Source organism: Pteropus alecto, unplaced genomic scaffold (genome assembly GCF_000325575.1).
Source record: "Pteropus alecto unplaced genomic scaffold, ASM32557v1 scaffold220, whole genome shotgun sequence".
NCBI lineage: Eukaryota > Metazoa > Chordata > Mammalia > Chiroptera > Pteropodidae > Pteropus > Pteropus alecto.
Window position 1 is genome coordinate 1,443,282 of NW_006430043.1, and position 27,794 is coordinate 1,471,075.

The window sequence follows — 27,794 nt, forward strand, 5'->3', positions numbered from 1 at the left end:
GGAAGGCTGTTATGCTCATCCTCCCCTAAGTAGCGGGCCAGAGAAGGGTTTGGCTCAATATGCCATCTTCAAGCATACAAACATGAATACATCATTCACTCACTCACTCTCACACACACACACACACACACACCCCTGATCACCTTTTTGAGGGTGGATAGGGTGGTGGTGTTGGAGCAGAGAGGAGCAAAGAATATGGTTAAGAAAAAAACCTACATTAGGTTTCTTCCTCAGTCCTTTCTCTGCAGCACCACCCGCCCCCGCCCCCCCCCGCCCCCCTTCACCGCCTGGCCAATTCTTTGTTGGGTAGGGATGGCCAGAAAGAAGCCAAGATCTTGTTCTTTGGGACCAAAGGCCAGACCCTCTCTCCTCCACCTCAATACAGTGATAGGACTTGGGCAAGGAGAATAGCTCACACTGCTCAACAGTCATGGCAGAGGACACCAAATTCTTGTTTCTTGAACAGTTGTTACTCAACTTAGGACTAGTTTTGGGTAGTTCCTAAGAGGGCACAAGGAGAGAGAACCCACTTTGATATCCATGACTCCCCGCTCAACACCTCTGTCTGGCTTAGGAGTCAATGGCAGCGAGGTAGCCACATTCTATCTTCAAGATCAACTGCCCAAAGAGAGAAGGAAAGAGCTTCACGGGCCACTCTCACCCAAGTTTCCTCCAAAAGGCACTTGAGCTGACCCCATTAGGTACCAGTGGCATAGGCCATTACAACACCCATCGGCACAAATCTTACTCTTCCCCATAGGAAATAAGAGGTACCTGTCCACTCTTCTTCGATCCAGCCCTCGTGTGCTCCTCCTACAGTTCTTCCTTTTGTCCCTACAGTGTATAAGGAGGCCAAAGTAAGCTTAGCTGTCATCCCTGATCCTATTCTCCTTCAAACAGGAGGTGGTGAAATGCAGGGCTGTGGAACACTGAGGATCACTTGCTACTAAAAGCTCAATTTTGGGGGAGGGCTGGACCAACCACTGTCCCTGTGACCAGGACTCTATGCCTCCAGATTACCTGTATCCACAGTGCACCTGCTGAAATTGCTTCTGAATAAACAAAAACAGGACAAATAAACAAATCCCTCTCCCGAATCTTTTCCATTTCGGCTGCCAGCTGGAGTCCAAGGTTGTGGGCGCCACACTTCAGTCTTGGTCCTGTACCTTGAGTCCCCCATCTATGACCTCAGCCAAGGGTCCAGAGACTAGCTTCCCTACCCAGGAATGCTGTAGGAACTTCCCCGAGATACTCATAGTCTCAGATTATTTACAGAGCTGAGGCTCTGGGGCCGCTGTCCCCTGATGCATTCTTCTGGTCTCCTGGGTCCACTCCTCCAGGAGGGGACAGTACACACGGGGTGGTGGTGGGACCATCAGACCAGAGGGGGATGCGCTCTTCGGTAGATTCTTCTGATCACTCCCACCACCCAGGGCCCTTGCGCCTATAGAGAAAACTGCCCATCGGAAGTCTTGGACTGGCACCCTTGGCACATCCGTTTGTGTCTGAGTAATCGATCTGTCCGAGAAAAACACTGAGAAGAAAGGGAGGGTTAAGTGCCAGAGTGGAGAAACTCGACTACCTCTTGGCTAGATCTGTCTTCCCCACACAGGAGGCACATGAACCATTCTACGAAGCCTCAGTAAGTACACGTACATGGATGGCATGAGTGCACAGTGGTTAAGTACAAGCAAGCTTCAAGTCTGAATCCTGACTTTACCACTAAGTAGCTGTGCAACTTTGGGCGAGTTATCTAACAGTCCTGAATCTGTACATTCATCTGTAAAATGGGGCTAAAAGTACCTACTCACAGTGTGGCTGCTTCGTTCATCAAATATTTATTGAGCATCTATCTCAAGGCAGGTACAGTTCGTGGGGCTGTGGACAGAGTGAAGAATCCGAGGGACAAAGTCTGCCTCATGGAGCTTTCATTCTAGTGTTCTGAAGATTCAATGTAAGAGCATGGAACAAAGCTTGAAACCTAGCAAAGCATCCAGGAGATATCAGTTGTTATTTCTCATCTCTTGTCTTGTTTTGGTCCTGGCTCTTACATTAGCATCAGATCAGATACTGACCCTCAGCGCAGAGATTACTTCCCTTTCTCCAAAGTGCATCAACTCTGAAGTTCAACTGAATCCTCGCTATGCCTTTGATCTGCTGTGTCCTTGGGAAGCTTAACCTCTCTGAATCTCAATTTCCCCATATGTGAAATGAGGACAACACAGCCACCTTATGGAGTTACTGTGAGAATAAAATAATCTACGTCAAGTATGCTCTCACAGCGCCTAGCACAGAGTAAGCCCTTAAGAAATGCTATTATTACTACACTTATTCTAATGATCTCTCTCCATGATCAGCTGCACAAAGCCAGAGAACACTGGTCACCTAGTGTTCCTGGCCATTATTGAGTTAGTACCTCACCTTGAGATACTAACTAACTCAATAATGGCCAGGAACACTAGGTGACCAGTGTTCAGGCAGGAAGTGGGGGCTGGCCCTGATTCTTGAGGAAGGAAAGGTTTGTGTATAGGATAATGGATAGCATGTGAGCTTACCTGATGACACCGTTCACACTGGTAGGGCTTTTCACCACTGTGCACACGCTTGTGACGCTCCAGGTGGTACTTCTGGATGAAGCGCATATCACATACATCACACTCAAATGGCTTCTCACCTGGTTCAGGTGGCGAGAGAAGTTAATGTCAAGAGACACATGGCAGAGACCTTGCTCCAGGTATTTTCTCAGAAATTTTAACTTTTAGCAATGTGCGTACACCTAATGGGGAAGAGACCCCAAAGTTGCTGGTCTCAGTGACACTAGATTTAGAATCATGCAATCTACCTCATTCACTTATCTTTTTCTTCTATTTCTCTTACTCTTTTAACCCGACAAAAAGTGCGCACGCGTGTGCACACACGCACCCCCTAAACTACAGACTATCCTCCTCCTTTGAATAAGAGCAAGAGACTTACCAGTATGAATAAGTATGTGCCTCTTGAGGTGGTAACTGCTCCTAAAGGCTCCAAAGCAGTGTTCACAAACAAAATTCTTGGGAATCTTTACTTGAAAAGAACCATTTTGTTCCACTACCACCACCTGCGGGCAATAATCAGGCATGTTATGAGGCTATCTCTCTGCTCCCCTCTTGACTCCATTCTACTCAGGGTCTATTTACAGCTGCTGAACAAAGTAAACCTTCTGATACTGTCATCTCCCATATCCCTTAGAGTCAGAGAGACCCTCTGAGGAAGAGGTGGAGTGGGTTAAGCTATGTGCCTGGTTAAACTCAATACTCTGATTGGGACCTGAGAGGGAGTCTGCCTGTTCCTTTGCCACAGGGACATGTATCCTAACCCTCCTTCTCTTACCAAGGATGTTCTGGAGAGGACAGAGGTCAACTACCAAAGTGGTCTCTGGATGAAATCAGGGTGACATGCTCACTGGCTATAAGGGGGACCAAAACATCTAGGGAAAGCTCCGGGTTGAGCCATAGAGGGGAAAAAAGAGGATTACAGATTACCCCATTACTAAACTGTACCAGTTTGGGGATAACCCCATTACCTGCCTTTTTAACAGTCTTTTTTGAATGAGAGGCCTCAGCCAAGCTGTCATCATCCTTGCGGCTTCGGGTCTTATCGCTGTCTTTTCGGTGGCCCTTTGAATACAAATCAAATCTAAACTCACACTCCATCTCAGGACAGGAGACCAAATGCTGCTTTCAGGCAACTTATGAGAGTAAACCATCTGCTCAAAGGTTAAGAAAAAGTACTCATCCATTTCCTGCTCAAGTACTCTGGCCTTAAGGGATTGTAGGTACAGAAAAGACCTTTAGCTCTCTAAAATACCCACATTCATTCATTCCCCAGCTGGATCCCCTTTCCCCACTTCCCTAAACAAGCAGTGAAGAATCAAAGCTTGGTATCTCCTGGCAGAGAGCTTGGGCCACCCATCCCCCAGGTACCACAACGGGCTCAAGTGCTGTACCTGACTTGAGCACCTCAGCACATCAGGGCTACCTGCCCGCTCTCCATTCTCGGCCTGCTTGCTGGCAATCTGGCTCAGCATCATCTTCTTGCTGGCTGCAGTAGGAACCAAACTCACACCTGCTAGGCCTTCACAAGCCAGGAGACTTGCCTAAGTTGAAAGGAGATGAGGTATCAGGTCACCTGGCAAGGCAGGGCAAAAACAGGCTGCCATCCTTTACAGAACTACCTTTTACACCCAGCTATAAACTGCTTCTCTCTAGGGGTATCCCTTCTTACTGTGAAACCCTGCTTCCTTCAAGAGTCCTCCCTAACTCATCTCACCAGAAACTGCTTGTCATCCATTATTTAGATATAGATCAAGTAAATAATTCTTATTGACACTTTTATCATTAGCACTGTGCTAGGTACAGTGTGTGTACCTATCAATACAGGACTTTAAAGTATTTCTAGGCCTTGCTGAGTGGGCATCAGGGTCTGTCCCACTGAGCCAGTGAAATGAGAGATTTCTAGGGGAACTTCTTCCTTTCTCAGTGACTCTCAGCTTCACAGAGCCAACTGCTAATTTGGCAGATCTCGCTGGTGCCAAATATATATTCTATCATGTCCCACAAATATGTTTATCAGTAAAATTAGGTCATTTCTTTCTTCAGATTTTAAATTCCCTAAGTGTTGTTAATTATAACATATAAAAATTAAACCACTTGGAAGGATTGTGGAGGTAAATATATAATTACTCTTGACCCACCAACCCATTTATGTGTGCATTTCCATTTTTTTTTACACTCCCTGCTCCACATATAGTTTAAAAATTACTTAAGGAATGTTTAAGAACATTTTCTCTTTTCACTGTTACATTTTCAAACTGATTTTGTTTAGCCAGCACTAGAGAACATACTTTTACTACTGAAGAAACTTTTAAGAAACAGTAAGCAAACTTCCATGATTATTTATAAAGACATTCCTTTTGGATAATCAGTATATTTTGGAATTTCTTCTCTCACCTTCAAGGACTTTAGACTGAAATGTCTGGAGGTTAAAAAAAAAAACAGCTTTGCTGTTTGCACTATATAATGTTGGGCAAACCACTCCACTTCTTTAAGCTTAAATTTACTTTAATGCAAAATATTTATCACAGTATCTATCTTCACAGAATTGATAAAAATTAAACTAGCATATAAAATGCTTAACAGTACCCAGTACAAAGAGTTACTGACTAGTGAAAGGCAGTAGTCTCTGAACAAGAGCAAACATGATGTGAAATGGGTTGCAAACAGACAAAGGAAGAAGAAACTAAAGGGCTCCTACTTTGCATGGAAAGGAGGAAGATATGCATATAGCTGGATGAAAGCCAATTACACTGTAATTAGGTTGCCATCATGGTGAGACTGGTAGGGGAGGGTCCCTGGAAGAAAGCTGGGAGAAGCTCTGGAGATGTGTGCACATAGTTTTCCTACCCAGAGGATGACAATAACCTATCAGGTCATCCTGTCTCTCCAATCCATCCTGTACCCCCACAACGACAACTACCTCCTAATTCACTGATCTGATGTCACTCTATTGCTTAACATTCTTCAGAGTTCGCATTCCCTACAGAATAAAGTCTAATTCCTTAGCAGTGCATAAAAGGCGCTTGGCTTACTCTCTGCTTAATTCTCTAGGAAACGACTCCCTCACCCTAACTTTCCCAACCATCACTATCTATCCTACCCCCCTAAGTAGCTCCCATTTAAATCCTCTCCTCCTTAACTAGCAAGCTACCTGCGGTACTCCTACTTTATCACATTCTCTCATACCTCTAAGCCTCTGCCCATGCAGTTCTCCTCATTTGAATGCCCTGTTCTGTTCATTTAGCCAAATTCTATGCATCCTTCAAGCTTCATCTTCTTTTTTCATCCAGGTAGAGTTATCACTCTTTCATCTGCAGTGGTGATACCTCAATTATTGCACATTCCTTTAATCAACAGATTCATTGAGTTTCTACTATTAGCAAACCACTATACAAGGTGGTGTGCTCCATCTCCCCACACCCAACACAACTAGCCTGGAAACTTGCTGGTGACCAGCACAATCTTAGTCATCTTTGTCTCCCCAGCACCATATCTTACATGTAATAGGAGCTCAATAAATTCCTGTTGGGAAAAAAAACAGATGAAGCATTCACAAGACTGTTCACTCATTCATGCCACTCAGCACTTAATGTACCAAGTGTAAACTGAATGCCTGTTGCTTTGCAAATGTCCCATCAGTGCCTGTGATGCAGTATAGCCTACCTCCTTCATTTGACTGGAAGCTCCCTGAAGGCAGGGGCTGTGGCCTGTCTCCTTTCCTTCCTCTAGATCTCCCCCTGGTGCTTAATACAGAGCTTGGCTCACTGTTGGTCAATATGTTGACTAAGGCAGCATTCAAGAGGGAAACTGTAAACACGTTTCCCAGTGATCTTGAAGGAGGAGGACTCTAGAGCTTTTTACCTGAGCCATGCTGATTTCTCATTTAATGCAACCCGAAAGTTCAGGAGTTTCTTGATCCACTTTTCCTTAAACACTGTTGTTTGAAGAACTGTCACCAAATCACTGTAACAACTTCTTCACATTCGTTCAGTCCTGCTGCCATATTGAACTGCCTTTGTCTTCAAATAAAACTTAGTGTCCTCCAAAGGGAAGTTAGATGTTTCAAGAATCCCTGGACTCTGTCTGGTTCCTGCCTATTGTCTGAAGAAAAAGTCTGCAAGTCTTGGTTTTCCAACTGAATTCTCTTGATGAAGTTCACGATCTGTTCCAGAAACCTGAAACCAGAAAAGGAGATGGGACTGTTAGGTGCAACATTCTCAGACCTACAACCGGCAGTGAGCTGAACTTTTTTTTTTTTTTTCAGAGCTCTCTGTGAAGCTCGGAAAGAGGACATTAGTCAAGAAGTTATCTTTCTAGGTCAAGAGAAGAAACTGGTCTCTCAGGCAAGGAAGAGGGAAGTCAATAGGAGCAAAAATATCTGGGGTCTCTTACGGAGGACCTGCAACAGGCCAACTGCTTGAATTTGCTATTTTAGGAATGGAAGAAAAGAGCGGAGGCCCTTCGGGGCTTTTATGTTTTAAGGTGGTCAGAACTAGGGAGGAGAAAAGCTCAGGGGCTTGGATAGCAGGCAGAAACCGTACTGGCGGTGTGCACTGGGCCGGGCTACACGTGCACGTTCTCGGAGTCTGCCTGAAGGGACGGAAACTCTCTGCGGAGGTGGAAGGCAGGCAAGCGAAGCCCGGCGCTGCGCGTTCCCTCCCTCCCTTCTTCCCTCCCGCCCGCCAGCCAGCCAGCCAGCCAGTCAGCCAGCCAGCCAGCCAGTCAGCAGCTGAGCCCGCCGCACGAACCCGGAGGGTAAAGCCAAAGAACGCCGAGAAGCGCGCAAGGTGCGTGCTCGCGCCCGCGTCCCCTTCAAGCAAGTCCCCTTCTCCCGGGCCCGTGACGTGCAGGGCGCGCGGACGGAGAACGGTGCGCGCGCGCGCGGCCCCTTCCCCTCCCCGGCAAGCCCCCTCCTTTCACTACGCGCCCCTCCTCCCTTCCCCTCCCCCTTCCCGCGCGGCGCCCCACGGCCTGCGAGCTGCTGAAGCGCTGCCGTCTGCTTGGACGACGCTGCGCTCCCTGGGGCGTGCGCTTACCTGCCAGGCGCGGCCTCCAGCTGTCTCCCCCGCCGCGCGACGCCTCCTCCAAGCCCCTGCACACTGTGCCAACCCCGTGGCTGCCGCTGCCCCCGCCGGGACCGAGGCAAGTTTACAAACACCAACCCCGGGCCCACTTCCCCGGAAGCACTTCCCCCTCCCCTCGTCCTCTCGCCAAGTAGCTATATCTACTTCCGGGCTCTGGAGCCTGGACGGGCGGGGGCAGCCAGAAACGGGGTGAGGCTGAGGACGCCAGAAGCGGGGTGCAGGTAGTGAGGTGGGCGGTGTCGTCGCGCGGAAGGACGGGAAGAGGGAGGACCAGTAGTATGGCGCGTGCGCTGTGGTGTGGACGAGCCCTGACGGCCATCTTCACTGAGGGCACGAACGAAGGCCCTGAGATGATTCTTTGCTGGGTGCGCATTGAGGTTTTGCTGTGTGAGCTGGTTAAGACTCCTCGAAAGAGTGCCGTCACGTCACTCTCACTAACTCGCAGACGTTCTTCCTGTCGCTTCTGACCCTGAAGCCCCAAATAGAGCCAGGACAGTTCGTACCCAGCCTTATCACGTAACTCGGCCGAGGTTGTCTTTACCTGAGCTTTCCATCAGGTCTAGATCTGCAGTTTCTGGGGCCACCCAGTCAGTTAGGAGAAGAGTTAACTGTCTTTGCACACTCTTGCTGTGTACACCCAACCATAATCTGAAAATGGGTGCCCCAGCGGTGGTCCGCGCACCCTGAGGCCAGTCTGGTAACCTTTACCACTTTCCCCTTTATGCCAAACTCGATAAGTGCCTGACCTTGGCCTCTGTGGAAAAAGCCATAGGACTCCCATTCTGTGGGAGACTAGTCTCTTTGGAGACTTGGCCATACAGGATTGTCCCTGGGTAGGCTGCATTAGGAAAATGGAAACTTGAGCCTTTCTTCAAATTCTACTCCCAACTTTAGCTCTAAGGAAGTGTTCCTGCGAAAGATGGACTTGCAAAGTGCACTTGATGGAAGGAAATGTCCATTCCATTAAGGTCCCAGCTTCTGCAGTAAGTGCTGTCAGATTGTGAATTTAGGATAATTAATGGAGATACCAAAAAAGAGAAAAAAATCTTTATTTATGAAAGAAGACAAGAATTTCCAGCCACTTTTTACATGCAGATTTCCCTGAGCGTTCCATGTTTGAGCCACTGAGAGCAAGTCCTTGTGCTTTTAGGATCATCATAAAGTTGAGATAAGAGAAGCATCACAGAAATGTCTTTAATTTTTAAAAAATTAGCTCACTTATTTTAACAAATCCACACAACACAAAAGAATAAAAGGCAAAAATGTTTAGTTTCCTTCTGTACTATCCCATAATCCTGAAGGTAGTCATTTTTATCAGTTTGGTATATATACCTCTAGGCTTTTTCTGTGTTCATACACAAATTTTTTTTTTCAGTCAGAACATATAAAGCACCTACACTGAGCCACACAATGTATCTTAGACATCTAAGTTAGTTTACGTTTTAAAAATTGTTGCTTAGTACTCCAGTTTATATTGTACTTCAATTTATCGAGACCTATCCTGAGGAACATTTAGGTTCCATTTTTTAAAAATAAACAGTGCCATAATGAACATCCTTATATAATTATCCTTTTAAATTAGAGTGTAGATAGGATTTGTGGACTTTAAATTTTAATTGATTCTGTGAAATTGAATTTCAAAAGTTTGTAACCATTTCCATGCTTTCTCAGAACCATGTGTGAATTCCCATTTCCTACAACGTTGGCAATACTGGATGCCATAAATTTTTTATACAATTGCCAATTCGATAGGTGAAAAATAGTAATTTCATTGTTTTATTACGCATGTCATTAATAGGGAAGTTGAGCATCTCTTGTTTTTTGACCATTTTAATTGTTTTTGTAAACTGCCTTTTCATGTCTTTTACTCATTAAGGAAAAAAGATCATTTGTCTATTATTGACTGGTAGAAATCTCTATTCTATGTTGACTTTTTTATTTTTCATATGCATTTAAAGTTTTTTCTTGGATTTTCATTTCTCTTTCAACTTTTTTTTCCAGAGCAAAAGTTACATTTTAAGGGAAAATATTTGAAACATTTCTATCAAAGATAGGAATGAGACAAGAATATTTACGATCAAACCTAATATTCTACTACAGCTCCTGGCCACCCAAAAGTTTCATTATTTTCATATGATATATATTCATTTACAAAGAGAATCGATTGACAAAACAAAACTAATGAGTTCAGGAGCATGGCCAGATGAACAAAATATAAGATAAACAAAAATTTTATAATAAAATATAACAACATAATCATAAAAATATCATAGAATATCTCATGCACAATAAAAAATATTACATTTCTAGAAATAAAATGAACAGGAAACTGCAAGTCATAGTATTAAGAAAATCAGACGATTTTAGTGAAAGAAAAAGGGTTGGTTAAATGGAGAGTTTTACCATGTCCATAAATAGGAAGACAACATTGTAGAGACATAAATTTTTGCTATATATTAAGTTAAATTCTAAATTAAAACAAGACTTTGCATGGAACTTAAGCTGATTTTAAAATTTAGATGGAAAGGAATAATTGCGAGGAGAAGAAAAACCATTTTGAAAACAGTGGGTAAAATAACGAGTGGGGAAAAATAAAGCCATGACATCTTTAACCGCTTTAATGGTGTCTTTCTTTACACAAAATTTTAAAAGTTTTACATAGTCAAATTTGCCTGTGGCTTTCGGGTTTTTGTGATATGTTACCTCAAGATTATAAAAATATTTCCCTGTATTTCCTTCTGATGTTCTTATAGTTGCATATATTTAGTTATGTCTTTGTCTTAGCTGCAGTTTATTTTTGCATATGATGAGAGTTAGTGAGAAAAGCTATATTTAAAAGGGACCATTAATGTAGTGGCAGAGATACTAGCCTAGAAGTCAGAAATCAGTGATCTAGGCTTGCTCCCATGTCACCTTTGTAATCTTAGATAAATTAATTCATTCTCTCTGGCACAAGAGTCCTCATCTTGAAAGTGAGGATGGATAAAAAGATTGCTTTTCAGGCTAATTTCTAGCACTACTGTGAGAAATAAATGAGATCATAGATGAGAAGGCTTTGAGAAGGAAAAAAACCCTTTGCAAGTTATCATTAATATAGATTTTTGGTTTATGCAAATCAAATGTAAGTGGAACACAGCATTATTTTTCTGCACTTGTAAATAGTTGGTTGAATCACCAAATGTTTATTGAGAACCTTTGTGTAAGACGTTGGAAGAAGGGAGTGGAGAGTGAGAAAATGAAAACTAACATTTTTTTTGAGTGCCTATTTTGTATTTGGTGCTTTACTTAACAAAGACTTAGTTCTCCCCGCACCCCCAAGGGTTTACAGTCTAGAAGGGGAGAAAATGCTGTGTACATAGGGAGAATTGGTACTTCTTTTAATGTTGGTATTGAGTCAGTGGGTTTTGTTAATAGGTAGATAGCACAGAAGCAGTGTTTTCACTCTCTAACAATAAACTTGGCAGAAAGTGCTTTAATAAGCAACTGCCCTAATCGATTGCCCACAGGCAGGCCTCCTCCTATGTGACCTTTCCTCACTTCCTTGGCACCCTCTCCCCTCAAGCCTCCCCCCCCCACCGCCCCGCCCCATCACTTATTCAGATAGTATTGTAATGATTACCAATTAGGTTTTTCCTGCAACATTTCTCTATAGCCTTAAGTAGAACCTGATTGTTTTATCTTTGAAAGCTGCACTGGGTCAATTGAGCACTGTTCACCAGTCCTGCCTTTTCTTCATGAGTTTACACTCTATTGTGTTGAGCATGCCTTTATTTTACATGCCCGACTTCCTTTTAGCCTGTTAGCTGGAGCGCACAGCGTAGACATAGTGCCTGGCTAGGGTAGTGCCAAGCAACAGAAGTAGATACTCAGCTAATGTTTGTTGAACTAGCTGAACCCATCCCTCTCTCTGAGGTCAGCTGGGGCTGCGTAATAGAAATGACCAATATATGGCTACCTTCGTTACCGTTAGACCTTTTTGATGATAGTGTATTGAGTTGGGAAACCACATGATGTACCAGGATCGTCTTTTGAGCTTGGTGATTCGTATATTTTGGAATTCTTATAGCCCCTTAATTCCTTCTTTACTTTCTTTGTTGCTTAAAAATAACTTTTATTTTAATTACATAAGTAATATGAAATTATATGAAACTATAAAAATATAGAATTGTGTAAATAAGAAACATAAAATTATAATTCTAATACCCAGAAATAGCCACAGTTAATATTTTGAAGATTTTTTTCATCTTCAGTCTCTTAAGAAATGCATGAGGAGAAACTGCTAATAGATATAGGGTTTTGGGGGAGGGGTAATGCAAATGTTCTGGAATTAAATAGTGGGATTGATGTACAACTTTGTGAATATTCTAAAAAAAAACCCACTGAATTGTATACTTTAAAAGAGTAAACTTTATGACTCATTTCTCAATAAAGATGTTATTTTTCTAGACATAGTTGTAGATACATGCACACAGTGTTGTCTTTTTCTGCTGAAAGTTGCAGTATTTATGCTCCTTTACTGCTATATGTTTCAACATATGTTTTCTAAGAATAAGACTGTTTTCTTATATAACCACAATGCAATAATAAAATTTAGGGAATTCACACTGATAGAATACTAATATTTATGATGCCATTCATAGTTAGATTCCACCAGTTGTTCCAATAATGTTGTTCATAGCAGATTTTTTTCTTCCTTATCCAAGAGCCGATCTAAGATTACTCATTCCTTTCGGTTGTAGTGTCTCTAGTTTTCTTCAGTCTGGAACAGTTCCTCAGTCTTTCTCTGGTTTTCATGACATTGACATTTTTGAGGAATACAGGCTAGTTGTTTTGTAGAATGACCCTCAATTTAGATATATGTTTCCTCGTAGTTAAATTCAGGTTATGCATTTTTTGGCAGAAATATTACATAAATGATGTTGAATGCTTCTCAATACCTCAGGTCAGGAGGCCCATCATGTCATTCTGTCCCATTATTGGTGATGTTAGCTATGATCGCTTCGGTAAGATGGTATCCACCAGCTTTCTTTACTGTAAAGTTTCCATTCTCCCTTTTGTGTGAAAAAGGAGAAAATAAGAATTTGTATTTGTATTTGTTAGTATTTGCATTAAAAGCTCTGAAAGGTTACCCAAGAAACTAATAAAAATGGTTACCTATGGGGGTGGGAATGGGAATGGGGCATATGGAATGGGGTGGGAAGTAGACTTTTCACTACTCATATTTTTATACATTTTGATTTTTGAACTACCTGAGTATATTGCTTAATCAAAAATAAAAAAGTTGAAAAGAAAACGTAATGAACACAAAACTATATTAATAATAAAGGGGCAACTCCAACTACAGGCTATTGTTGCAATTTATTAAATCAGGCCCAGTGTTGCTAGGTCTTCTGACTTTTTTCATGAGAAGCTGGAAGTTTCAGATTGACAGTTATTTAAAAAAAGTTTTTAATGTACTGTGTAAGCCAGACAAAACCTTGTCTGTAGGTAACAGTTGGCTCACTATCTTCCAGTTTGTGACCTGTGCTTTTAGACCGTGAACTTCATGAGGGCAGGACTGTGATCTTTTGCTCTCCATTGTACCTCTAATAGCAACCAAAGTGCTTGGCACATACTAGATACTGAATAGCGAAGGAAGGAAGGAAGGAAGGAAAGAAAGAAGAAAGGAAGGGAGGGAGGGAGGAAGGAGAGGGAGGGAGGGAAGGAAGGGGAGAAGATGGGAAGTGGGGAGGGAGAAGGAAGAATCCAGAGTGTGTAGTTAACAAAAAGTTGAGTAAGTTTTGATGACTTTTATTTATTATCTCTAAGAAATTTGAAATGAGAGAGAGAAATAAGGAGAAGGATGATAGGTCAATAATTTCAGAGATGTGGGAAATTTTTGAAATAGTTGCCACAGAGAATTAAAGATAGAGCTGACAATAGGAACATAGTAATGTTGCCAGGCAGTAAGTATTGAGTGTCCAGTTAAGCAGAGTCACTGTTGCTTTTTTCCTCTGAAGATGGTTAGTACCTTCATAACAGTCCTGGGAATTCTCTTCACCTCTATCCTGTATTGGAGAAGTTTGATGTGGTCTGATTCTCTGTCCTTTGTCTATGACCTGGTTTTGGTTTATTTGTTTTGTTTTATCTCCAGAAGTGTTTGGATCCTCCATTGTTCTGAGACAATATTATAATCTGTCTTTACGGTTGTCATTCAGTGGATTCTTTTACTCTGTTCTTCTCTTCTATGAAGCTTTCTTTGATTTGATTTCTTTCTTCTGTTTTTTTCCTTCTCTTTCTGAAACTTCTATTAATTGACTATTGGGCCTTTTAGATTGACCTTCTAAAATTCTTTTTTATTGTCCATCTCTTTATATTTTTATCTTTCTGTGCTTTATCTTTTCTTGGCTTCATTTTATTTCTAATTTTTTTTTATTTCAATTGTCATATTCTTAAAATTCTAGAGCTCTTCTCTGAGTGTTCCTTTTTGAGAGCAACTTGTTTTCTTTTTATGGATGCAATATCTTGAATTTTTGAGTCATTCTTCTACTCCCTGTACTTCTCTTCTTCCACCAAATGCCTTTATTTCAGTTTGTTTTTACCTCTGTGATTCATGTTAGGGGCTTTCCTCAAGTGTGTGGTAGGATTTGGCTGGCCATTTGCTCACATTTAAGAGTGAGGCACTAAAGCATATAGGAGAGCCCATGTGCATGGATAGGCTGTATTGACTTGCATCACTGACTAGGTGATTGGACAAGGACTGAAATAAGAACTTCAGTAGGTCTTTTCTCTGGGGCTTATTGAGGTCAGTTTTTCTAAGAGAGGAATCCTCCAGCCTTCTGGCCTTGGAGGGTTTACCCCTGGCTACTGTTTCTGAATGCTGACTGGGAGAAAGGAGTCCATTCAATATGTAAGTCCTACTCATCCTCCAGTCTTCAGTACAGTGCCTCATTCTAACCTCCTGCTGTGCCTGATATCCCTAAATCCAGGTCTCCCTGTTTCAGTTTCTCTAGAAAACAAACCTCCTGCTGCTTTGGAAGTAAGAGGAGGGAAGTTGCTGGGCCGAATGGGCAGGGAGAGTAGAGTGGGGGTCTAAATGTTCCTTATACAGGTTTTCATCTAATTTTCATATTTTTAGCTGTGCCCCTCCGTCTTGCCTTCCAGGATAGCGAGTGTTTTCAATTCCAGAGGCTTTCTGGGCCTGTGCCCCAGGAACCAGCTTGTTTCCTGTTGGCATAGCCCTCTGCAGACATACTGGTTTTGACTTTCTGCCATTTGTTAAACCAGTTACTACTTTTCATCTGCTTTCCATCTTCTACCATTATTGACATCTCTTGCCTCTTGTCTCTCTTCTCATTTGCTTTATTCTTCTGGAGTTAAAATTCCGCTGATGTAATTTTAGTGGATGTTCAAGAAGGAGTAGTGGTGAACATATGTGTTTAGTCTGCTGTGTTTAATTGTAATGAGCACAGACACCATGAATTTATATCGATACCAATTTAAATGGTTAGGTGGTTTTCATTAGCAGAATGCAGCAGTCCTGGTGATTTGGTAAGAGAGGGACTGGCCAATTGGATTGGGGTTTTGCAGGGGGATTTGGTGGAAGCACCGCAGGGCTGGAGAGTTGAGGATTTTGGACAAAGAATGGCTGAAATGATGGACCATACAATCTAGGTTGTATAAGGAAAGAAAGGTATGAGGGAGCTGATGGTGAGGAGTTTATGGGCTAGAGATCCCATGAAGACTGAAGAAAACTTGTGAAGTTTTGAACAAATGCTACTTGGTCCTACCAGCATCTTCTCAGCCAGAGGCTAAAGCTCTGTTTCTAATTCTATTCATGTTTCTTTGCTTTAGTATTCTATCTTGGAGGTTAATGTCCTTCTTGCTTTTAAAAAGAAAAACTCTGTAGGCAGGGGCTCTTCCCTCTCTCAGGTACCCAGGACAGGATTCTATGTGGAGAATAAAGGTAGTGATGCCTCACCTCCCTTTTTACCCCAGGAGGAAACTTGAGGTATTCAGAGCCCTCACCTTCAAATTTCATTTCTGAGAGGTGACTGACTTGAAATGGATAAAGAAGGTGCCAGGTGGACAGAGTCATGGTCTTCTCTACAGACCCTCTCTTTGGAACTTTGGGAAAGAGCTCCTTCCAGCCAAGGGTCTCTCTTTCTTCACCAGTCATTCCCTCCTTGCAAACCCCTTGCAACCTGTTTTTCACTTCTACTGCTAGAAGCAGGGGCTTCAGATTCTGACATGCCTGAGTTCAATCAAACCCAGCTCAGCCACATATTGGCTACGTGATCTGGACAAGTTACATACATAGTGTCTCTGAAATCTCAATTTCCTCATCTTCAAACGTGGGTAATAAACTTACTTGAAATGGTTGTGAAGATTAGAATAATACATATTAAGTTCAGAGTGTTGAGCAAGTACTTCAATGGTACCTATTTTTATTAGCCTCTCTCCCTTATGCCTCTTGACCTAAACACTGCACTGCTGCCACCCATCAGGTGAGCTAGAGTGAGCACTGATGAAGGATTGACTCCTTCATTTTCAAGGCCTGGGCCAATTCTCTCTTATTTTCTCCAAACCCAAACTACTGAGGAAAAGTTTCAAGGTAGGTCCACCAGGGTCCCTTGGACCTGTGTTTTCAACTAGTGTGTAGTCCAGTGGCTATTGACAGTGGATTACATCAGGGTAGCCCACTTTGAGGAAGATTCCTCCTTTTCCACATTTTCTTTCCCCCTCATTCGGAGGGTTCTCCAGGCCTTGGTGTTTACCCCTCTCTCCCTGGCCATCTCTGTGAACTTGTCACAAGGCTTCCGCTGCACCCTGACTCTCAAATCTGCTTTCTGTTCTAGGATCTCATCAGAGTTCTGGGCCTTACCTCCTCCCATTTGAGTATCTGTAGTCCCGGGATACCTCTAGTTGGATGAGTATTTCCAAGAATTAACCGTTTTACTTTCTATCCAGCTTCCCCTTTCTGCATCCTAATTTCTTTCAGGGGGCACCATTACTTTTCCAGTCACCCAGGCTTGGTCCTCTTTGACTCTCCTTTCTCCTCCAATGTAGATTTCCTAAGTGTTGAATTCAGTGTAATTGGCGAGTGGCCAAACCTTCATATTCCTCTGTCTTTTCCTGCTACTCAAGTATGAATCACCTCTTGCCTGGTTTATAGCAACAGCCTATTAATTCTTCTGCATCCTGCCACTATGCACTGGTCTTCTGAGAACATCAATTTCATCATATTATTTCTTGCCACAGAGTCTTTCAGCGACTTCCCATTTTCTGCAGGATAAATTTAGATTCCTTGGCCTGCGTGGTATTCCAGGATCCCCATAATCTTGTGCAGCTGGTCTCCTGTATCACCCTTACAGACCCTCCCTTCAGCCAGCTGGGTGCCTTCACTGACCTTAGAATAAGCCATACTCATTCCCAGTGTAAGCTCATGGCATTTGTCCTCTACTGCTCCTACGTTCCTCTCATCCTCCCTTTCACCAGTCTCATTTCTCCTGCCCATTTTCAAGATTCGACTCCAGTCCCACTACAGATCTTCTCCAGTCTTCAACTTTCATGGATCTCTTCTTTCCCTGAATAGTGCTTGTAGTTAGCATCCAGCTATGCCCTGGGCTGTAACTGTTACATATGCATCTGTGTGCTCCCAGTGGGACAGGAAGGCTTTCTCAATTCCCAGCAGCCTGTCCTGAATAAAGCTGGTGCACACTTCAAACAGCCACCCCCTGTTTATTGAGCACTCAGCCTGCAAGGCACAAGGTTACAGTTCTTAACATAATGCTTCCTCAATGTAACCTCCTTTCATTTCTACTCTGGGAGAGGGCTTTAGAAAATCAAGATAGTTCTGAAAGGATTCTAAGGGTTGAGATGCAGAGATTGGCCTCTGAGGCCTGCCTAAACCATTTCACCTCCACCTATCTCTCTCAGGCCCTCCCCCCATTCCACCCCCTGCAATCTTCAGGGTCACCTCTAGCAGTTTCCTGCACCTGTCCCCCTCTCCAGCCTCTTGCCCCCCACATGGCTCCCCCTCCACACCCACACTTGTCTCCCTGCCAAATAACTCCCATGCGTTCCACTCTGGACCCTCTGATTCACAGTAGAAAGGCCCTCTTCCTGCTGGCTCTCTGCTCCTCTTAACCCTGAAATTAATATAGTGTGTGTTTTTGTCTCTCATCTCATTTTTCTCCTTCTTCATGTCAGCTAATGATTATTCAGGGGACTTATCTCAACCTGTTGTCCCTATCTCAAATCTGTGTAGTTTTCCTTAGGGCAAGGGTCACGAGAGTGATGTCATGGTCATGTGACTGCTGCCCATACCTCACTCCCTCTGCTGCCCTGGTCCTAACATTCTGAAAAACTGATTGTGTACTCTGCCTCCAGCTCACCTGAACGGAGACCTGAGTGTAAAGGTAAGCCTCTTGTCATTGCCTTAGGTGGGCAGTGGCCACTAGATTCCACCTACTCAGTGCTAACTGCCATTTTCTTTCCCCCCTCTTTCTAAGGGTTTTCTCCCTGGACACTCACTTGCCCTCGTCTGTAACAGTGAAGGCTGGAACTGAGCTGCAGGACTGAGTCAGGCCTGAGGCCCGGGGTTGGGTTCTTGTTGGTTAGATCCAGGTCAGGTACACAGGATGAATAGGGAATAACTCCTGCTCTGCTCACAGATTTTATCCTGATGGCTGACTCTAAACCACTCTTCTCCCTTGATGGGGACCCTGTGGCTGCAGAAGCCTTGCTCCGGGATGTATTTGGGATTGTTGTGGATGAGGTCATTCGGAAAGGGACCAGTGCCTCTGAGAAGGTGGGTCCTTTCTCCCTCCTTTTCCTGCTCATCAAACCTGGCTCAGGACTTTCCTCCTCCAACAAGGCTACTTCCCAGAATTCATCACTGTCTCACTGTGAGCCTCAGGGATTATTTACTGGGTCTTACTGTTTATTTACCTTATTCATGTGTCACTTTGAAAACATTTCTACCTTGTTGCTTTAAGTGCAGGTTGATGGTGTTGTGTGTATTGAGATGTGGTTTGGATTGCCAGACAATGGAATATGTAAGGGCCACCAGAATCTCCTGCTTCTCCTCCTAGGTCTGTGAGTGGAAGGAGCCAAAGGAGCTGAAACAGCTGCTAGATTTGGAGCTGCGGAGCCAGGGGGAGTCACAGGAGAAGATCCTGGAGCGGTGCCGGGCTGTGATCCGCTATAGCGTGAAGACCTGTGAGCCCTGGGTTCTGGTGGGAAGAGTGTCTGGAGTTTGTACCCAGCTCCACTCTGAGCTCCCTGCCCCCTTCTCCAGGTCACCCTCACTTCTTCAACCAGCTCTTCTCAGGTTTGGATCCCCATGCTCTGGCTGGGCGCATTGTCACCGAGAGCCTCAACACCAGCCAGTGAGCCATGCCAAGAGCCCCTCCCACCACCCCACAAAGGATATGGGTTTTCTGGAAATGTGCCCTAGGGGGAGGGGAAGAGAATGGTTTTTTGCCTTCTTCTCTGGTTTCTGAGAATCTCTGCTGGCACAGTCTCCTCTCTTGCTCTTTGGGCTCCCTTTCTCCAAGCTTTCTCCTGCTCCTGACCCCAGTTTGTTTTCATTCTTGCTTCTCTGGTTCTTTGTCACCAACTCCTTCCTCTCTTTGGACCCCTCCCTCATTCATTCTCACCACCTCCTCTCTCCCACTAGTCTTGAAAATCTCACCTGGAGGGACTCCCCCGCCTAAAAAAATCATTGTTCCCTCTCCTGGCAGGTACACATATGAAATTGCCCCTGTGTTTGTACTCATGGAAGAAGAGGTACTGAAGAAACTGCGGGAGCTGGTGGGCTGGAGCTCTGGGGATGGGGTCTTCTGTCCTGGTACGTGAGAAGGAGGGAGGCCTTTGATGTTTTTAAATGTTCTCCTTCCCCACCATTCTCTTGCTCTAAGCTGGCAGGGAGGGGGAATTCCTCTTTGTTTCTTCTCCAGCTGGGCTGGGGCCAAACCAGAGAGACTGCCCAATAATACCTTGTATCTTCTTGTTTGCCAAACAGTCCATGGGATCAGTGCTGCAGTGCTTGCTCTCTCCAGGTGGGGGCTGTCCTAGGGGCAGCCCAGGATATGGAGGCGGATAGTCAGGGGATCCCTGTGTGGATCCCTGGGCTGTTCTGGGCTATTATCATGCCATTCGTAGAGCCCTGGGAATTTGTGGCCTGGGAGCCAATCACTTGTGTTTTGATCAGTTCTTCTGGGGCAGCGACGTCAGGGGAGGCAAGCTTCAGTTTTGACCCACTGTCTCTCCCTCCTGCCACCATCCCCTCTCTGTGACAGGTGGCTCCATTTCCAACATGTACGCTGTAAACCTGGCCCGCTATCACCGCTACCCAGATTGTAAGAGGAGGGGCCTCCGGGCACTGCCACCCCTGGCCCTCTTCACATCAAAGGAGGTGCGGAAGCAGCACAGGCCTACCCTGGGCTCCTGATTTTAATCTCTAGTCAGCTGAATCTGAGATCATTGAGGTCCTCTGCCTGCCCAGACCCATCTTCTCCAAGGCCAGCCTGCCCGCAAGCAGATGTGCTTCCTTCTAGTCAAGGGGGGCTCCCATTCACCTTGCCGTCTGTCTGGGGTGGGGGAGGAAAAACAAGTACAATGGACACAGTCCACACCCTTTCTAACTCAGAGAGTGGTCCATGGACTAGTAGCATCAGTATCACCTGGACATTTGTTAGAAATGCACAATCTCAAGCCCCAGACCTACTGAATCTGCATTTTAACAGACACCCTGATGATTCGAAGACACAAGAATGCTTGAGAAGCCCTGGCCTGCAGGGTCTTATCTTTTGCAGCTCACGTTTGACTTTTACTAGTCTCTCTCCTTCCCATCCTCCCTGCCCTCTCTCCCCTAGCTTAATGTGCCCTCTGCCTTCCTCCACAGTGTCACTACTCCATCAAGAAGGGAGCTGCTTTTCTGGGACTTGGCACTGACAGTGTCCGAGTGGTCAAGGCAGATGAGAGGTGAAGGTCTTGTCCACGTGGCCCTGACCCGGCTTGGTACAGTGTACCTTCCTGCTGTCAGGAGCTCTGGCCACAGGCCCATACCCCTGGTGGACTTCTCTCCCCTCTCTTTTCCTGCAAATTGCCACTTCTGTCTCTCAGTGCCTGCTAAAGTCTCCTGCCCCATTCCTTGAGATCTATTTACCCTTCTTAGGGAAGTATCAACCTTGTGGCCTCTGCATGGCTAACCCCACATTACCCTGTTCTCAACACTTCTACCTCCCAGCCTAGAGAACCTGTTACTTCCCTACCCACTCAGTTTTCTTTTCCAGAGGGAAAATGATCCCTGAGGACCTGGAGAGACAGATCAGTCTGGCTGAGGCTGAGGTGAGTGTGTCAGGAGCACTGGCTCATGGAGCAGGATCCCTCTTTCTCTTTAGGCTCTCCCTACTCAAGGCATTCCTCATCCTTTTTCTTGATCTCTGTGCACATCTCCCCTGTGGGCTGAAGTGCTCCATAGGGAGCCTGAGCGGGGAGGATACTCTGTGGTCTTCTCAGGGACTCTTCCAAGACTTGCAGGCTGGATCAGACTCCAAGAGGCAGGAGCATGACTGAGTCACTGAGTGAAGTCCCAAGACAGCACCACAGGGAGGGTGTTGAGGGGTCTTTTGGCACTATCTATATAAATTTTAAATGTATCTCTCCATTGATTCAAAGTCCCACTGTTAGAATTTATCCTATAAACGATCATCATAGTATGTAGAATTCTGTGTACTGGGCAAAGTGTAAAATTAAAAAATATTTTTTTAAATGTCTGTATATAAATTATGGTATATCTGTGTGTCTTGCTTTCCTCCTTTCAGAAATGAGCATAATATAGAATTTATCACATAGGATTGTTGTAGGATTATATGAATTGATATATGTAAAGCACTTAGAGCATTGAAGCATATGTAAATATTAGCTGCCATTATTGTTGTTGTTATTATTGGAGTACTCTGTAGCCATCTAAAAGAATAAGGTGGGAATATATACACACATGAAAATACCTCCACTATATATTTAAGTGTGTATATATATATGTATCGGTGTATATATATAAAGTACATATAGCAAGTTGCAGTATAGAAAGGACACTCTGAGCCTATTGTTATTTAGAACATTGTATATTTATTGACTTATGGATGTTACCTTTGAGTAGCAGTATGAGCAGCAATTAGAACACTTAGTATCACTTTTATTGTATAAACTTTTTTGGGTAGTAGCATTATAGACATATAATTCCATTCACATGTCATACAATTCACCTATTTATAGTATACAATCCAATGGTTTTTAACACATTTATGGAGTTGCTCAACCGTCACTACAATAAACATTAGAATATTTTCATCACCCCAAAAAGAAACCCCATACCCTCTAGCCATCAATTCCCAGTACTCCCATACTTCCCATTAGGCAACCACAAATGTACTTGGTATTTCTATGGATTTGCCTGTTTTGGATTTTTTGTAGAAATAGAATCATACCATACATGGTCTTTTGTGATGAACTTCTTTTAGTTAGCATAATGTCTTCAAGATTCACCATGTTGTATTATGTACCAGTTCTTCATTCTTTCTTATTGCTGAATAATATTAATTGTATGGCTGTACCCCATTTTATTTATCACTTTCTCAGTTGATGGGCATTTGGGTTGTTTCCAGTTTGGGACTATTATGAATAATGCTGCTCTGAACATTTTTGTACAAGTTTTTATGTGAACATATGTTTTTCATTTCTCTTGATTATATACCTGGTAGTGGAATTGCTGAGTCATATAGTAACTCTTATTTAACCTTTGAGGAACTGCCTGACTGTATTTCAAAGTGATTGCACCAGTTTACAATCCCACCAGCAGTATGAGGGATCCAGTTTCTCCACATCCTCACTAACACCTGTTATTTCTCTTTTTTATTATAGCCACCCTAGTGGGTGTGAAGTGGTATCTTGCTGTGGTTTAGATTTGCATTTCCCTGATGACTGCTGATGTAGAGCATCCTGTCATGTGCTTATTTTCTTCTATTCTAGATATAAGTCCCTTATCAGATATATGATTGCAGATATCTTCTTCCATTCTCTAAGTTGTCTTTTCATGTTCTTGATGGTGTCCTTTGAAGTACAGAAGTTTTAAATTTTGATGAAGTTCAACTTGCTTATTTTTTCTTGGGTTAGTCGTGCTTTCAGTGTTACATGTAGGAAGGCTTTGCTTAACTCAAGCTCATGAAGATTTACTCCTATATTTTCATCTCAGAGTTTTATAGTTTTAGGTCTTACATTCAGTTCTATGATCCATTATGAGTTCATTTTTGGGTATGTGAGAAAGGGATTCAACTTCTTTTTTTTTTTTTTTTTACATGTGGATACTCAGTTGTCACAGCACTATTTATGAAGAGACTATTCTTTCCTCCAATGAATTGTTGTGGCATATTTGTTGAAATCAGTTGACTGTAATTATGATGGTATAATTCTGGATTCTCAATTCTATTCCATTGATCTGCATGTTGATAGTGTAGACCACATTGTCTTGAATAATGTAGCTTTGTAGTAAGTTTTGAAATCAGGAAGTATAAGTCTTCCAACTTTGTTCGTTTTTCACATAGTTTTGGTTGCTCTGGGTCCCTTAAACTTCTACATGAATTTTAAGATCAGCTTGTCAATTTCTGCAAAGAAGCCGGCTGGGATTTTTATAGGGATTGTGTCCAATCTGTAGATCCATGAACATGGACCATCTTTCCATTTATTTAGGTCTTCTTTGATTTTTTTTTCAATGATGCTTTGTAATTTTCAGAGTATATGTTTTGTACTTTCTTGTTAAATTTATTCCTAAGTATTTTATCCTTTTTGATGGTCTTGTAAATGCAGTTTTTTTCTTAATTCCATTTTTGGATTGTTCATTGCTAATGTTTAGAAATACAATTGATTTTTTAATATTGGTCTTGTACTCTGCAAACTTGCTAAACTCATTTATTAATTCTAATAGTTTGTTTTTTTTTAATGGTTTCCTTAGGATTTTCTATGCAATTTCATGTTATCTAGAAATAGAAATCTTTTTTTTTTCCTTTTCAATCTTGATGCCTCTTATTTTATTTTCTTACCTAATTGCCCTGTACCTCAATACAATGTTGAATAGAAGTGGGGAGAGTGGGCATCTTTTGTCTTGTTTCTGATCTTAGGGGGAAGGCTTTTAGTCTTTTACCTTTGAGTGTGATGCTAGCCATGGTTTTTAGTTGCCCTATATCAGGTTGAGAAAGTTCCCTTCAATTCCTAATTTGTTAAATGTTTTTATCATGAAGGAGTGTTGGATTTTTGTCAGATGTTTTTCTTTGTCCGTTGAGATGCTCAATAGACCACATTGAAATGTGTGTTTTTTAAATATTTTCTATTGATAGGTTGTATTATGTTAATTGACTTTTGGATATTAAATCAAGCTTGCACCCCTGGGACAAATCCCAGTTTGTTATGGTGTATAATTCTTTTTATATACCATGTTACTGATTTCGACTTACTAGTGTGTTTTAGATTTTCATGTCTATATTCATAAGATATATTGTCTTTAGTTTTCTTGTAATGTTTTGTCTGGTTTTGGTATCAGGGTAATATTTGCCTCATAGAATGAATTCAGAAGTGTTCCCTCCTCTTCTGCTTTTTTGGAAGTTTGTGAAGAACTGGTGCCAATTCTTTTTAAATGTTTGGTAGAATTAATCAGTAAAGCCATCTGTGCTTGGGCTTTTCTTTGTGGTATTTTTTGAATACTATTTAATTTCTTTATAAACTTGTACTATTAGAATTTTTAAAATATCATTTTGATCTTCCAGTAAGACATTAAAATTTTTTTTGAAAGGATATGAACTTTGGAGACAGACCGGCAGACAGACCTAGCTTTAGGTTCCATCTCTGGAGCTTCAGCTTAGGGTCAGGTTTCTTAATACCTCTGAATCTCAGTGTTTTCATCTGCAAATTAAAAGAGACAGTAACACATTGTAAGGTTGAAAGAGCCCGGGTTAGACATGCAGAGAGTTTAGAGCTAGGCTATAGCACCAGGCTCTAGGTTGCTTTTGAGATGACTTCACAGCCTTTTACTCTCTCTGCATTTTTTCAATAGGGTGCTGTGCCATTCCTGGTCTGTGCCACCTCTGGCACTACTGTACTAGGGGCCTTTGACCCCCTGGAAGCAATTGCTGATGTGTGCCAGCGTCACGGACTGTGGATGCATGTGGACGTGAGTGGGACTTGGGCCTGAGGGTGTAATAGGCTGAGCTGAAGCCAAACCCTTGCTGTTTTTTCTACTCCACAGGCCGCCTGGGGTGGAAGTGTTTTGCTATCACAGACACATAGAAATCTCCTGGATGGGATCCAGAGGTGCATATGGACCCTGCTCCCTGAATCCCACCCTTCAAATTCTTGTTCCACAAAATGGTCATAGTCTAAGGAGCTTCAGATGGGAGTAGGGGAGAGAGTTTGGTGAGAGGAGGATTGGAGAGATGGTTGCTTGGGGCTGGGAGGTCAGACAGTAGACATGGCAATTCTTCCTGACTGCTGGGCTGAGGTGAAACTGGAGCCCCTTTACTGAGGACTGGAAAGGGAGGGGGGCTTGGTTGGGTGACTTGAGGAGGAGCCAGCTGACCCAGCTTTGCTATACCCACTCAAGGGCTGACTCCGTGGCCTGGAATCCCCACAAGCTCCTTACAGCAGGCCTGCAGTGCTCGGCTCTTCTTCTCCAGGACACCTCGGTGGGTCTGCCCCTGCCCTGTCCCCATCTCTCACCCTGGACCTCTGTATCCTTTTCTATCCCACCTTCAAGGGAGACTTGGCCTCACTGTGTTCTCTTTACCATCCCATTTGTAGCTGAATCTGTGACCACCCTAACTCCCTGTAGTGGGCTCCCTCACTTCCCCCGTGGCTTGTCTTCATGCAAAGGAAAAACTTTCCAGCTCCAAGTTGTAATCAAAGGAATCCTGGGTTGAGTTTGGGAAGAACTCTGAGTGTGGGGAGAAAACCTAGAGAAAAAGGTCCAAGTTAGTTGGCAGTCATCCCATCAGTGCCACCTGGTTGCAGGGAAAGGAAGAAATCCTCTAATATAGTGCTAAAGGAAACCTACGTGGGGAGAGTGGGGTCTGACAGTCCCCCACTCCTCCACAGAACCTGCTCAAGCACTGCCATGGATCCCAGGCCAGCTACCTCTTCCAACAAGACAAGTTCTACGACGTGGCCCTGGACACAGGAGACAAAGTGGTGCAGTGTGGCCGCCGTGTGGACTGTCTGAAGTTGTGGCTCATGTGGAAGGCACAGGGCGGGCAAGGGCTGGAGCGGCGTGTTGACCAGGCCTTTGCCCTTGCCCGGTAGGAGTGAGGAGTGGTTCTAGTTTCCCTCCTCTGGGTCTCTTCCTCATACCCCTTTCCTGCTCTCAGTGCCTCTCTCTAGCTCATTCTCTGGGTCTCTTTTCTTTTTATATGTCTGCCTTTCTTCCTCCACCTGTGATTTCTCACTCTCTGTTTGAAGGTACCTGGTGGAGGAAATAAAGAAGCGGGAAGGATTTGTGTTGGTCATGGAGGTATGACCTACCCTGTACTCTCTGCATGTTCCTGTACCCTTCCCCTCCCCCCCGCCCCATCCACCACAATCTATCCTACACAAAAAGCCCTCCCTGATGGAGGAAGAGGAGTGGTGAGAGGGGAACAGTCCACCTTCCTCAGCTCACACTCTTCCCTCCCTCATTCCTCCCAGCCTGAGTTCGTCAACGTGTGTTTCTGGTTTGTGCCCCCCAGCCTGCGGGGCAAGCAGGAAAGTCCGGATTACAGTGAAAGGCTGGCTAAGGTAGGCTTTCTCTTCCCAGCTCTGGTTAACCAGTTTCAGGAACTGATGCAGCTGGTGTGTTTCTACCCCCTGCTGGCTGTGAGTGGCACGGCAGTTCCCTTTGCTGGTCTCTTGCTCTAGAGGTAGAGACGTGAACTAGAAGACAACACTAACTTGTCTTCATTTCTGTGGGGATGGGAATGGAGAATAAGGCATGTTTCTGAAAAGTGAGAAGATAGAGAGGGACATTGCAGAGGAAGTCACCAGTGTACAGTATATAGACCTCTGTGCTATATACTGGGTGTTCTTCTGGGAGCTGAGGCCCAAGACAGATGTGAGGCAGACAGATCACAGAAGAGCTTGACTCACTGATACCAGGGACAGAACAACCTGGTAATGTCAGTCTAGATATGCCTCTTAGAGGCAAAGGAGATATGTTATAGGTCCCTAGGGATGGATTGGTACTAGGTGCTACAGATAAAACGAAAGGACAACAATGTTTTTGCCTTTGAGTAATGTTTAGAAAACAAGAGTTACCTATTTGCTCAAGGCAGTCTTGTAATATGCATGTTAGATGACAGGATACAGATAAAATACATTACAGGAATTCAGAGAGGGGAGAAGAAGGTGTTAGAATGACTAAGGCTTGAAGTTAGACTAAAGCAGTGTTGGGAATCTGGGAGAAGTCAGGATTTGGCAGAAAATGGTCCATATGACAACCTGGAGATAGGCAGGATGGGGGAATAAAGCATAGAGTAGGAAGGCCAAGCAAGTTAGATGTGGTAGAAAAGGTGAAGAAGGCCACGGTCAGGATCAAAGCAATTGGTTCTACCTCCGGCAGGTGGCTGGGTGGGAGGGAAATGCATCTTGGGTAACTTGATGGCCAGAAAGCCACCCCACCCCTCACCTGACCCCAGGCTGCAACTGGACGCTCTCTGCACCCCATCTATAGGTAGCCCCTATACTCAAGGAGCGCATGGTGAAGGAGGGCTCCATGATGATTGGCTACCAGCCCCATGGGACCCGGGGCAACTTTTTCCGCATGGTCGTGGCCAACCCAGCGCTGACCCGGGCTGATATGGACTTCCTTCTCAATGAGCTGGAACGGTTAGGCCAGGACCTCTGAGCCTCCTCCTTCTGGCTGCTGGTCTTGACACCCCCGCTCACCCTCACTGGCTCTGTGTATTCCTGCTCTGTGTTATCAAACTTTTTATGAAAAAGTGGCTATAATAGTGTTTATATGCTTTGACCTACTAACTCTGCTATTAAGTATTTGATATCAGGAGAATGTTTAAATAAACTATAGTATATCCTTATGATGGAATGTTATTCT

General features: G+C 43.8%; 2 protein-coding genes across 24 annotated transcripts; one reads left to right on the forward strand and one right to left on the reverse strand.

Annotated features, from left to right (window-relative positions):
• Positions 1-6: 6 nt before the first annotated feature.
• ZNF740 (zinc finger protein 740) lies at positions 7-7,903 on the reverse strand. 9 transcript variants are annotated; one of them, XM_015588396.2, is made up of 8 exons: positions 7,631-7,768; positions 6,456-6,769; positions 5,781-5,905; positions 3,986-4,135; positions 3,567-3,656; positions 2,974-3,097; positions 2,556-2,674; positions 7-1,534 (listed from the first exon to the last, which is right to left on the reverse strand). In XM_015588396.2, the coding sequence occupies exons 3-8, from the start codon at positions 5,832-5,834 to the stop codon at positions 1,445-1,447; spliced, it is 627 nt and encodes a 208-aa protein (XP_015443882.1). In that variant the 5' UTR covers positions 5,835-5,905; positions 6,456-6,769; positions 7,631-7,768; the 3' UTR covers positions 7-1,444. The 9 variants fall into 9 exon arrangements, with proteins under 9 accessions (XP_015443882.1, XP_024901008.1, XP_015443888.1 ...); XM_025045240.1 differs by having other exon boundaries at positions 5,781-5,938; XM_015588402.2 differs by having other exon boundaries at positions 6,258-6,769.
• On the forward strand, positions 7,259-27,790 carry CSAD (cysteine sulfinic acid decarboxylase). 15 transcript variants are annotated; one of them, XM_015588384.2, is made up of 15 exons: positions 7,608-7,736; positions 18,334-18,470; positions 18,754-18,880; positions 18,960-19,050; positions 19,405-19,511; positions 19,963-20,078; positions 20,568-20,647; positions 20,959-21,013; positions 24,771-24,887; positions 24,963-25,027; positions 25,317-25,398; positions 25,808-26,007; positions 26,168-26,219; positions 26,393-26,482; positions 27,414-27,790. In XM_015588384.2, exons 2-15 carry the CDS (start codon positions 18,345-18,347, stop codon positions 27,585-27,587), a joined length of 1,482 nt encoding a protein of 493 aa, XP_015443870.1. In that variant the 5' UTR covers positions 7,608-7,736; positions 18,334-18,344; the 3' UTR covers positions 27,588-27,790. The 15 variants fall into 15 exon arrangements, with proteins under 15 accessions (XP_024900996.1, XP_024901004.1, XP_015443870.1 ...); XM_025045235.1 differs by lacking the exon at positions 7,608-7,736 and adding an exon at positions 18,059-18,078; XM_025045228.1 differs by lacking the exon at positions 7,608-7,736 and adding an exon at positions 7,259-7,381 and having other exon boundaries at positions 18,754-18,992.
• Positions 27,791-27,794: the final 4 nt, after the last annotated feature.